Below are 13,255 nucleotides of genomic sequence, written 5' to 3' on the forward strand. Positions count from 1 at the left end.
TCTGGAGTCAGTGGTTCTTGGTTGATAGTATTGTGACAGAAACATTCTCGCCTCCTCTTAGAAAATAATTTCAATTTAAGATAAGCCTTCTTGGCAGTGAATTAGTACACCAAGTGACTACTTGTTAATTCTTAGTCATCCAGAAATACTGGAATGATTGTTAATTATCCTGATTTTGCTAGGAGGTTTATAGTGGGGATTGTTGGGAGAATGGCTCATAGGTTTCTGGACATTTGTATGTAGTTACTGCACTGAAATTTTAAGTGTCTTCCTTTCCCTGACAGTGTTAACTGGACACTAGCATCATGGGGTTAAAAAAAATGTACTAGGGAAAGTCCTGTTAACTCCTTGTTTAGACTTCCCAGTCCAGGAACTTGTGGTCTCAGTGACCTTGACGTGTTACTTTCTTAGCTCTCCAGACACTCTTTATGTATAGTTAATATGTTTGGCATGACTTGCGATTCAGAGGCCATTCTAAGGGATCTGGTATGTGATATCAGTCAGATATATCTCATTTGTCATTCCCGTGTCATTCACATTCTCCATGATACATGATGAGGTCCCAGTCTGACTTGAGAAAACTTTTCTCAGTTTTTTCTCCCTTTTAGACATCTCATGTTATGGGCTTAGTAGTTCTATGAATGATTCATTTCACGGACTCAAATAAAGTAGGTCTATATGCACTGTCATGCTAGAGCTCCTTGCTGTGGTCTCTGAAAATGGACATTATTGTTAGTGTCTTGCCCACCTGCCTGGAGATGTTCTGTGGGATTTTTTAAGTTTTGAGTAGCCAGAAGGTAGTTTGTGTGTAAATAATAAATTACTTACTATCTTCAACAAAATAAAATTTTATTTGGTGGGTTATTTCAAAGGTCTGTCTTACTTATGGTAGTAAAAAATTCTGTTTAGGTCTCTAGAAATCTCATGATGTCCCCCAAAAAAGGACAGGCTGACAAGCAGTTGTAATTGGATACTTGGCTTTGCTGTGGGTGTCTGATAGAGATGTTCAGGAAATTGTAAGCCTTGTGTATAGTGAGAAATTTTGGCAAATGTGATGATAGTTTCTAGATTTGGGAACAGAAGATTGGCAATGATTGATACAGGTTTTCCTAAGGGTAACATTTTCTGTTAATAGAAACATGCAAATTAAATTAGCAAGAAGGTAAGATGGCCAAGGTTAACACTGGAGCAGGAATGAGAGATGTCCCCAGCTGCAGACAAATGGAGAAATCTGTCTCACTTTCCTCTGGTTTCAGACATCCAAAAGTCTTCAGACTTGAATGTGCACTGAGTGGTGATGCACGTATCAGGTGTTAACTCCATCAGGATGGGCAACTCTGTGGGATGGATAAATTATTCAGTTTTATAAAATCTTCTAGCTGTGATACCACGCAGTATCAATTCTGCATCCTCCCTATGATACCACGTAGGATCAACTTAGTATTTCTGCAAAATATTTTTGTAATAGCAAGTCATTTTTAATGGTGTTTGAAGTTGCAAAGCCAAAACCTTAAGTTAGTAAATGCCTGTGGATTCAGGTGTCATATGTGATTGCAATTAATGTGTTTGTATTTCAAGCTCTTCTTCTTGGTTAAGAATATCTTGAGCTTTAGAAAATGGAGGAAACTGTTATTTGGGCTGTGTAATCTTGTTAAGTTCACAGCTATTCTGCTGTAGCTGCACCCATGTTAATCTCTGATCTTCTTATGATTCTCACATTTAAAAAAAGGCAATATTTGACTTCTTGGCATGTAAAGTTAATAGGATATTTGGATTGAAGATGGTGCTGAACTTCATGTCATCTTAGAAGGATTTCATACTTGTCTTGAGTTGCATTAATTCCAAAAGTAATGCATCTGTATGACATAAAAATAATATTACAAGTGAAATTCTTACCATTAGTATCTTCTGTGAGAAGTTTTAATAGAGGATAATATTTGGTAGTTATATTCAAGGATCTTAATGTATTCTGCAGTCAAAAACTCATTCTCTATATTACATTCATAGGAAGGAGAGGCAGAGTATATATATTTGTCAGGAAGAAGAGTGCAGCAGACCCATTTCTCTGCAAATTGTCAAGGACAATAGTTTACAAAATTTTACACTAGTCTTCACTACTCGGGAAAAAATTCATAAATGCTTTTCATAGTGAAGACCAAGAATTATACAGTAGTAACCATGTTTTCCTCAGTGCCTCAGTATTTTTGAGGAAAAGGACTTTATAAGAAAAAGACACTTATTTTTTCATGTATTTGTATTCATTTAAGAAATAGTGAGTACAGAAAAGTACAGAAAAAAACCAATGCTGGCATATACAGAAAGGCACCAGCATTGCTGTATCATTTTCTGCTCATATGTAAGAGTTTCTAAAAACTTAGGAACTTCATGGGAAGCAGGCTATCACATCTGGTGACTTATGCTTTTAAAGACAGATTTACATCAGATGTTCCATAAGCAGAACATATTTAATGAAAAACAGTACTGAGCTTTTAGTTACTCTGCTATTAATGTTGGAGCCATCTTAACACCCCTGTTCTACCTCATTCTTTATATTACATACATCATATCCAGTGAAAACAATGCTCACCACTCTGTAGCGGTAGCTATTTTCCACACTAGTTCATGATCTGGTTGCAGCTGCTTGTCTGTATTGCCTTTTTTGTAATGATATCTTTTGTAATCCTATTGCCATTGCCCCTTAAACACAGCAGAAGCAGCCTTCATTCTTGTTTGAATTGGGAGGAAGTTAGAGGTAGATGAAAAAGGAGCTAACTGTGCATTGCAGAGTTGCCTTATTTTCTCGAGCAGTTACAAATACTTGTAGGATAAATTGTCCCAACATGGAGGGGAAGAGCATGTTGCTGCAGTGCTTACAGACCCCCTTACAGTACCAGTCTGCTGAGCTGTGGTGAAGAGTCTTTGCCTGTCTTGCTGCTGCTGGCTGGAGGTAATCTCTTGTTGGGCACAGACTTGCAGTATCAGGGAGGAATGTTGTAGTCATGTGCTTTTACTCCAGGCCTTGCAGACCATGTTTCCCTATGGGAAGAGTAGCTTTCTTTTTAACTTCTTTGGTCATCACGGACAGTGTATATCAATGCTTGGGTATCTGATTTTACAGTAAATAAGTCCTAGTGTCCTAAAGTAATGTCAATTAAAAGAAAAGGGAAAACAGTTTTTCTGACACTGCAATAGAATACTATATATTGCAGACATAAGACTTCTGTTTCTTACTCTGCTGAGGTTGTCATCTCCCTGTTGAAAGAGTCCTGCTTTAGTTATCAGTGATTGAAATACCTTGCAGACTGTAGTATTTTAGTAGTGTTAAAATAGTGGGGGGCTTGGTTAAAAAGTATTAATAGGTATGTTTAGGGAAATCATTTTCAGACCACATGAGAATGCTGGCACTAAAGCATATTTTGTGTACTGTAAATATATAATAGGATTAGTCCCAGCTGCAGCTGTAGCATTTTCCTTCAGTGTTACAGTATGAGAGTTGTGACCAGTCTTGCATTGCTTCCATTTGTCTGATTTAAAGGAAGCAAAACTCAGCAATAAGGGTGTAGATAAATATATGAAATCTTAGTTTATAACGTTATTAGAGCTGCATGTGACTTTAAAGGCTCAGTACGGCTTAAAAGAGCTTCAAGAAAAATTTGGCTGAGCTTAGGCTTTACAGAAACTTTTTGGAAAGCTGCATCTAAAAGATGCATTTCTGAATTCCAAAATACTTCAGTTGAGAAACTACCTCTTCTGTGAATATCATCAGTTTCCATATTACACAGATCACTTAAGAAGATGAACAGGTGGACACTAATGAAAAAAATGAGTCCTATACTTTTGAGAATCAATTATTGCATTTTTACAGATTTTTAGACTTGTGCTAATACACTGTTGCTTAAAGGCATAAATACTGTGATGTGGAGAAGTGTTCTGTTCTTTATTTGATTTCATTTTGTGGAAATACCTGGCTATAACATTAACAGGATACCTTAACCTAAAAATTAGCGTTGAATTTTATGCATTAGGCTTGCAGCAGTCTGGATGCTGTAAAAAGCTCTTGCAGAGCAAACAGGTAGTCAAAAGTCAGAAAAAGATAAAAATTTGAGAGAGGTAAGGTTTGAGGTTGGCAAGTGGTAATTGTTACCTGATTTTTGATGCCTTTCCTGATGACAGTCTCAAAAAAGCATGTCACAATCCCACAAATTGCACTTTCCTGCTCCCCTAAATAGGATGACACTGCTGTTTACTGCCCTTTGTGTTCAGATCATAATGTATATAAATTCAAGCAGGATCTTAATTTGTTCAGTTACTACTGATAAGTAATTCAGACAGGATTAAAATGGTGACTGTGTTGCAACCATTGCCATGCTGGGTGCTAAATTAACACTTAAATAGTTTCAGGGCTAGCAGCAAGTAGATACCTTCCTAAAATTATTCTGTTCATGTCCTCCTTGGGGTAAGGGAGTGAAATCAGTAGGAATAAAATGAGGTGCAGATCAAGTGTTACAACGCTGAAGTTTAACATTTTTTGTGGCAGTATATATGGCATTCATACAGTGCCAAATTCCATTGCTTGGTCTTCAGTCAAACATTATTTTATGGGAAGGTACAGATTTCAATGAGAATCACTCCATCAGTATTGTTTCTTCAAAGACTTTTTTATTTAAAGTTGCTTTGAAGTAAGACTGTAGGTCAGCCTTTTTAGTGGCTGAAGTTACTTCTGCATTCAGTATTTTGAGGTCCCATCAAAGCAGCTTGAGTTCTAATATCTACCAGTCCCATCTTGCTAGATTTAAGTGGCTTTTTTGTTTTGTTTTTTTCCATGCAGGTACTGCTCATTATTCACCACGAGTGTGGATCTGAAGAAGAGTTAATTACCTCTATTTTTTTGAGTATGTTTATACTTCAGATACACACAACGTAGTCTCCTTCCCTATTAGATTCTTAGAAGGTAGTTATAAATTTTTTTCTAGTATCCTTCTTGTGGCTTTAACAGTTATGATCAGTAACAAAATAAAACTATTCCTTACATTTTGGGCAACTGCATGCCAATCAGTTCACTTAGAACCTCCTGGAGGTCTTTCGCATGCCAGACTTTTAAAACTGAGTGTGTATTTGTGGAGGTAACTATGTTAAAAAGAAATCTTCTAATAAAACTTAGGGCTTTTTCATTCACTGGACTTGGAAAAATAAGTTTACGTAGGTTTGGAAATCAGTTATGTGAGCTGAATTTGCTACTTCTGTCCTAAAATTGAGTTTGCACTGTAGTTATGGGGGAAAAATCTAGTTGGGAAATTATAAGACACTTTCACATTGTTTTTAGATATAGTTAGGTTGCTGTATAAATTATTGTATAAATAACATTTTATCTATTGTGCTCATTGTAAAAAGCTAGCTGAAGTTTCCTTCTCTAGCAAAGCAACTGCTAAATTGTGTGAAATCTGCATAAATTCAGTGTCTAGAACAGTAATTTGCCATTTCTGTCTGTAAAAGTATATCTTGTATATGGTTTAGATAAGTGTTTGTTTTATTTAGGGTTGGAAAAAGGAGAGAATCTTGGCCGAATATCCCGATGGAAAGATAATAATGGTTCTTCCTGATGACCCAAAGTATGCACTTAAAAAGGTATGGTGAGAAGGACTGGACTTGCATGTCCATCTTTGTTTGATGCTTTCAAATAAATGAGAATGTTCATAGAAAAGTTTGTGATATTTACCTGTGAACAGTTGAAACTGGACTCAAAACTGCAGTAGTTCTGTTCCCTTTTCCACAGACAGGTAGAAAAACCTACCTCGCTGTTAAGCGCTACTGATCTCTTCACAGAGAGGCTGGGCCTGGGCAGGGCTGGGAAGAGCATCAGCCAACTAACTTCTTAAAGTTTGGTGTTGGGTTTGGTTTTTTTTAAGCATCCTTGCAGAATGTCTGACAGATATTTATATAATATAAACTTCCCTTTATATTTAGATGAACTGAAATTTATTAACTTTATAACACAGTACAAATGTGGCAGCATTCTCTAGGTGACTTTCTGATAAAAACAATTAGGTGGGAAGTCACCTCAAAGTCATCTAGTCCATTGCCATAGTACAAATGTGGCAGCATTCTCTAGGTGACTTTCTGATAAAAACAATTAGGTGGGAAGTCACCTCAAAGTCATCTAGTCCATTGCCATGTCCAAAGCAGGATTTGCTCTGGTTACGATGCATCTGACAACTTTTTAAAAATGCTACCACTAGAGGTTTGTCTGACCTCTTCAGACTGTATTACAGGGCTTTGCTAACCATAACATTAGGAAATTTTCCCTTAATGTCTTAACAGAATCTCCATACTGCAATTTAAGCTCATTAGTACTAATCATACTGTCAAAGCTACAGAAAACATCCTTCTTTTCCTCCTTGCAGCAGATTTTTTGTGCCTGAACAAACTGATTTTTTTTTACCTTAAGGAGATTGACTGGATGTGCTGTTCCTTTTTAGTTTATACTCCTAAATAATGTTTTTTAGAGCTCCATTCATTGTCATGCTCTTTTTTAGCTTATCTCCATTTGTGCCATGACTCATGTCTTTCTTGAAGCTCTAAAACTGAGCACAGCACACTAATGGGGACTTAGAGCAGTCAGGTACTCCAGTGTCCTGCTGGCTAACTTGTGTTCATACATGTTAAAGTGTGATTTCATTGTAGCCTGACACTGCCTCTGCTTAGCTGGGGATATTCTGTGGCTGATAGGAACTTTTTTACAGTATCCCTGTCACAGGGCCACAGAAGGTTGTTGTTGAGGTTGGAAGGGATTTCTGGAGGCTAAAGACAGCTTGGGGCCCAGGACAGCTCTTGCTGCTGGTGTGGTTGTAGCCAGTTTCTTTAGTCTAAGTTAGTGAATGAAAAAGAAGCTACAAATTTTCACATCTGATACAGATAAGTTTATTTGTTTAGTTTTATTTTTCTGGTGGGACTATCTTAATTTTAGGACATTTGTTGTGCATTCTTTTTTTAAAATAATGGGTGAAGAAAAAGAAGGAAGACTATAGCAAATTAAGTAATTTGGGATAGAGTTCTCTGTATTTCTGTGTAGCTGAAGTTGATAGACTCTTACAGTTGTCATAACCATGGATGCCTGATTTCAAGAATAGTTTTACTTGGTGTTTCAGATAATTGGGCATGTTATTAAATGATTAGAACCTGAAGCTTAGGTGAGAAAACAGAGAGTAACTCATACCTGTTAAAAATTATTTTGAAAGCATTTTTAACACAGCTGTCTTTACTGTGCGGGTGCCTGTGCATTGGAGCAGGTTGCCAGAGAGGGTGTGGAGCCTCCCTCACTGGAGATAGTCAAGAACATGTCCTGTGCCATGTGCTCTGGATGGCTCTGCTTGAGCAGGGAGGTTGGACCAGATGTGATAGCTTCCAGCCTGATGCATTCTGTGATACTCACAGCATCAGTAATTGTCCTTTCACATTACTACTGTAACTACAACATTCATTCAAGAAGCTAATGCCTTTTAATAAACCATAGGTGAGGGTGCCTTTTTTGTCTTACAGGAGATGAGGGATGATAGAGGCTGTTCCAATGTACAGATGCAGTTTCAGGAAGCACTCAGTAAAAAGTTATCTCATGCATAAGCTTTCATTTACATTCATGCTGGAGTTTATCTGTTTCTTCTAAACTTGCTAATACTAAACAAAACCATTAGTTTCAGTTGCTCTTTGAAAACCCAATGGAAGAGTAGAAAGCTAAAGGAAAGAGCAGTTATTCCATTAAAACAAATGCTTATATTTTCTGTCTGCCTTGGCACTGTGCCTGCTGTCATCTGCTCAAAATCCTTAATAAATTAGTTCTTTCAAGACTTCAAAAATAACAAAAAATCGTAAATTGCTTTAATTTTCCTAGTAGATCTGATTGACTTCTAAAATATCAGAGCTCACAGTTCAATTATCTGCATTCTCTCTATTAACCTTTGACTAAAGAAGTTGGGACTTAATGGAAGCTGACTGAGCGGTCTCTACTCTTCCTTCTTCGAGACGACTATTGTTTAAGGAACATTTATGCAGATAATGTGTTGCAGCTAGGTTGATCCTTAACATTTGGAATAGCTTTCAGTGTTCTAGATACCCTAATACCTTTCTGCAAATCTATGATTTTAATGTAATGTAAATTTATAAAAATGTGCATTTAGATGTGTTTCTTATACAGCATTTAAAATTATTTTGGCAGGTTGAAGAAATCCGAGAAATGGTAGACAATGACTTGGGATTTCAGCAAACTCCTCTCATGTGCTACTCTAGAACTAAAACTCTTCTTTTTATTTCTAATGACAAAAAAGTCATTGGCTGCTTAATTGCAGAACATATCCAGTGGGTAAGTGATTGAATTGGAGAAAGATAATCTGTGTCAGTGCTTAATAACTGTTTTTCACAGCAAATTAGTATTCTGTGTATGCCTGTTCCACAGAGGAAGAGACTGGGTGGTTGGACCATTCTGAAATATAGTTACTCAGTTTTGTGTGGTTGACACTGAGCAGAGACATATGGATAGTGTCATACTTGGCTTAGGCAAACCTCATCATCTGAAAACTTGCTACAGCTGAGGGTGGAATTTTTCCTCCTCTGCTGTTCTGCAGCTCTGGCTCTGTGCTCTTGTTGACAAGCATGTTCAACTCCCTACCCAGCAGAAATCCAGCATGGATGAAAGAGTGGATGCTGTGTATGATTGAGTTGAATGGCCACAGGGTCAAACAGCTCCACAAGAAATAAAAGCAGAGGACAAAACTGCACTGGAAGGCAGGACAGGTAATCACTGATGTCACATAATCTGTCCATTCCAAACTGTAGTGTTTTCTACTGTCCCTTGGGAGTATCAGACAACAAGCAAGACAATCTTAGCCAAAGCCAGAGAAAATGCAAACACTTTGATACAGATGGCAATAAGAATTGGAATATTTGTTGCTGTTATTTTAAGTGAAATAAACTTTAGAGGGTTTTTTGTTTATTTAATCTGTTGTCATCTGCTTGATTTTTGAAAGTGTTATGAAAAATTAAATGAGACACAAAAATACAGTCTTTTTGGTAAGGCATTTTAGCAGCCAAGTATGTTTAACTGAAATAAATTAAACATGAATTATTTTGTTCAGTCATTAGTGATGCTTTTATAAAGTGACAAGTGTTTTTCATGTCATCTGCAGGGCTACAGAGTTATAGAAGAGAAGGTTCCAGAAGTCAGTTCAGAAAATGAGAAAGTGATATTTGAGAGACAGAAAGCATGGTGCTGTTCAACTTCTCCAGAACCTGCTATCTGTGGGATCAGTCGGATCTGGGTGTTCAGCATGATGCGCCGGAAGAAGATCGCTTCTCGGATGATTGAATGTCTTAGGTAAGTCAAAAACATTCCTCAGCTACACATGGCTTAGACAGAATTCAGTCCAAGATACCGACTGTTTGTGTGTTTCAGGCTTGTATTTCCAGACTGCTGGTGATATTTGAGATATAGATTTGAGCACAGCTGACAGTTGCAGTATAAGGTGGAGTTCAGTAACTAACGTCAGTACTCTACAATAGTTAGTCTTTCACAGAAATCTTTGAGTGCAATTGTAATGAGTCACCCTGGCAGACTCTCAGGGTGAAATTCCTCCACAGTAATTATGAGTAAAAAGGACACAAGACTGTCTTTGGTCAAAGTGTGAGGTTACCCGTGGAATGGGACCCCGACCATTGGCTGATTGTTCATTCCTTCTAGGTACAAAGAGGGAAGTAACAGACCCAGTGCACCCATTGGGTATAGTCTGGTGGCTTCCAGCTATTGTTTAGGTTTGTTTTTTTAATATATACTCAGGTTCACTGAACCTTATGGATATTTTCAACTTCCAAGGAGCTTTAGTAGCTAGTGGTGAGAGTATTCCAGCTGAATAATGCTAAATGCTACATACATAAAAAGGACTCACACATCTGTGCTATTGTCTACATAAATGTTAAAAATGTTGAGTCTCAAAACCTCAGGTTTCTTTCCAAGAAATTTAAATGTCAGTTCTGAGTAATGGCAAGAACTGCTCAAATCTTAGGACTGTTTAGGTTTTTAGGGCTGTCAGTTTTGTGTTTCTCTCATCTGGCTGGAGTTTCTAGAACAGGTACTGCTGCCTCCAGCAGTCCTCACCCTCTTGGGTGTTTGGAGAGCTTAGCAAAGTTTTTCTGCCCTGCACAATTCATCTTGCCTGGCTGGTGGAGCAAATCAAGGTCATGTTTTGGCTTACCTATTTACAGTAAATCTCTATTCAGATAAGCATATGAACTTCGTTATTTGCCTATGTTTTTGGCAGATTTTTAATAGTGTGTTCTGTAGCTTCCTAGAAACGGTTTTTAAAGGAAAGATTTCTCTTCCAAAATGATGCAGGAATTACTTCCTCACCTACAGCCCTAAAGGATCTTTAGAATCAGTTTTGATGGTTTGTTACAACTAGTGAGGCCTCAGTTTTCGTGTTACTTGCGCCCTCCACCTGCCCTTTTGCTGTGCTCGGGTGCTTGTTTGGCCTTCCAGTAACTCATTGCTGTATTCACTAAAAAGTTTGGCATTATAGGTGAGGGAGCCTAGGAAGTTGCAGAAGGCAAAGGAAAGGAGTGAGACTTGCTTTGGGATGGCAGTAAGCAGTTACATCTGCTCAGCTGCCTAAACCTAAATGTTTTCCATAGCAGAAGGTACTTGGAATGGGGTAATTTTGGTAACCAGCTAAATCCTGACTTCAGAATGTTGAAGGCATGGAAACAGACTGAGGTCCAGTTTGAGACTGGCTGTCTAATTTCACTCAGGCTTTGACAGTACCTTGGAGTCACAGAAACCCAGTCAGACAGTCTTAAGAACCTTGCAAAATCATCTTTTTGAACACATGAAAGAGAATAGAATAAAGGTGGTAGTAATTAAAAAGGATTTTGTTCCTGTTATCTTTTCCTCAGTATTTAATGGAGATGTCCATATGAGTGAAGCTCCTGCTTGCTCTTCAGGTACATTTATGGTTATTTTATAGAAACTAAAGACCTTAAATCTAAAGGGAGTTTCTTCTGTTTCTAAGGATAAAATATCACCTCCCCTTTAAGACCAATTAACATCTTAAAGCCCGAATTCAGTTTTCTAAAATTGCTCACATAGCCAGCCGGAGAATTAGAATGGTATCCCTTGATTCTCACTCTCCCTTCAAATAAGACTAAAACATAAAACAGTGATATACTCTTCATGAACAAGTTGAGCAAATTGATTCTTTATTTTTGTATAGTTAATTATTGAATGTGTATTTAGGAATTATGCCTTGAGATTGGTCATTTGAGGCCACTCCATAAGCACCCCAACTTGTTTTGTAGCTTGTTTTCAATTCTAGTGATTGTAGTCACAGCACCAGCAGTTTCTTTTTTATTAAAAAATATTTGGAATTAATTCAAACTTTTTATTTTAAATTCTAAATTTGAACTCTTGATGCAATTGTTCTGTGCAAACATTCCTTTTAAAATACCAGACCCTTAAAAAACTCTCCCAGAGCAAGTGATCATCCTTGCTCTTTGGAAGGAGGAGATAAATCACATGAATAGAGCTATCTCCTCCTAACAGAACTCCTTCCTTTTGAATGTCTGTGCTGCTTAATTAATGGTTTGTGGCCTAATAGCAGAAATACTTTTCATTATTCCTTGAGGGTAATTATCTTATTTTCTCCTTTTCCCCTTTTTTAAACAGGAGCAACTTCATATACGGCTCATACTTAAGCAAGGAGGAAATTGCTTTCTCTGACCCCACTCCTGATGGGAAGCTCTTTGCAACACAGTACTGTGGCACTGGCCAGTTCCTGGTATACAACTTCCTCAATGGACAGCACCAGACTTAACTGCTCTGCAGGAATTCCATTTTTATTGGAGACTTCTGCCAAACTGCATCGAGTGGGTGCAGGCCTTCAGCAGAAGCCAGGGCCATTTTTATTACAGTGAACTCAGGACTGGTAACAACCAAACGGTTGTACTATTTTGTTAAAATTGTAAACAATGCAGTAATAGGCTAACTTTGTTTTTTTAAAAGAAAGATATTTTATTAACTTTTACAAAAGTTTGATTGTATTTTATCTAGGTAGTCATGTTTACATGCAGCAGAAAATTGTTCATAGTGGACTGTAAACTAATGCAAAGACTCTAGTCTGGCTGACGAGTACATGCTGAAGTTCGTACTAAGGTGGTATACCAGTGCTTCCTAGTACTGGAGCGCTGGGCTCCTGCCCCAGCTCCCGCTGCCAGCACGCGTCTGGCAGAGTTCCAGGCTGTGCCCAGGGGCATGGAGGCAGGAGCATTATAGTGCAGTTGCTGTGGGCAACAACCCTCACAGGCTGTATGGTGCCTTCGGGGGTGCCCCTGTACCCTGCTCCTTGTCAGGGTGCCTGCTCCCTGGCAGCAGCATCGGAATCTTCTTCTGGCCCCGTCCCCTTCTCCCCCAGATTACTTTTGGAGTAAAAGGTGGAATGAAAAGCCTAAGGACTGGTGTACTCGTCATTCTTCAAGTATTGTACTGAGTATATACCTTTGTTAGTGGACTTCACTTTGATACTTGTCACTCCTTCATAAATCTCTCCTCTTTCAAAGGGTTTGTATGTTGAAAAACTGCTGTGGCCTTTCTTGATCTGTACATAATGTAGATACATTAAAAATAAAATACTTGATAGCTTTTTTAAAGTTACTCAGTATTATACTAAGTGTTAATGAATCTTTAGTGTATTTCATACTTTTCTTGGTGGGAAAAACATAACATGCTGAAGATAAGTGCCCCCAGGAGCTCAGGATCAAGACCATCCTCATACAATGTTTATAGTAAGGTGAGAGGGGATACCTTCAGTCTTGAGTAACAGTTTAAAACCCTAATGGAAGACTGGAAAGATCTAGTTAAGGTTAAACTTAGGGTTCATTTCAATTTTGGAACCTGGGTGCAGTCAGGATATGCTTGTTTATTGTGTGCTGTCTTTAGCTTTGGTCGAGAGCTGAATCTAAGACGTTGTACCCCATCCCAGATGGGGTATCTCAATACTCAAGAGTACTTAAAGCTGGAGTAGCAGAATGGTGGTGAATTCTGGGCTGCAGAGGCTGTTTGTTTCCAACCTGCCCCATGTAATTTTCCTGGGGATTGTGAGCAGCCTATAAAGAGCTTTGTGAGAAAAGTGGTGCAGGTGCACAGGAACTCTAGAAGCAATCCTCTGTGGCGGGCTCAGAAAGCAAGAACAGGGCTCATTAAGAGAGAGGTAGTCTGAAA

At 38.1% G+C, this 13,255-nt stretch overlaps 1 protein-coding gene across 5 annotated transcripts in view; it reads left to right on the forward strand.

The window, feature by feature from the left end:
* The window catches only part of ESCO1 (establishment of sister chromatid cohesion N-acetyltransferase 1), a 30,492-nt gene extending 17,804 nt beyond the window's left edge, over nucleotides 1-12,688 (forward strand). For 2 of the 5 annotated variants that reach the window (XM_023930393.2, XM_086890760.1), the window contains 4 exons: nucleotides 5,536-5,625; nucleotides 8,210-8,353; nucleotides 9,177-9,364; nucleotides 11,705-12,688. In XM_023930393.2, the coding sequence (XP_023786161.2) occupies nucleotides 5,536-5,625; nucleotides 8,210-8,353; nucleotides 9,177-9,364; nucleotides 11,705-11,852 (570 nt within the window). In that variant the 3' untranslated portion in view covers nucleotides 11,853-12,688. Of the gene's footprint in view, nucleotides 1-4,828; nucleotides 4,952-5,535; nucleotides 5,626-8,209; nucleotides 8,354-9,176; nucleotides 9,365-10,935; nucleotides 10,984-11,704 lie in introns of all 5 variants that reach the window. The other 3 variants (XR_015287339.1, XR_015287335.1, XM_023930395.2) reach the window with 3 other exon arrangements.
* The last annotated feature ends 567 nt before the right edge of the window (nucleotides 12,689-13,255 follow it).

The sequence above is a fragment of the Cyanistes caeruleus genome, chromosome 1 (genome assembly GCF_971803275.1).
Source record: "Cyanistes caeruleus chromosome 1, bCyaCae1.hap1.1, whole genome shotgun sequence".
Classification (NCBI taxonomy): Eukaryota; Metazoa; Chordata; class Aves; order Passeriformes; family Paridae; genus Cyanistes; species Cyanistes caeruleus.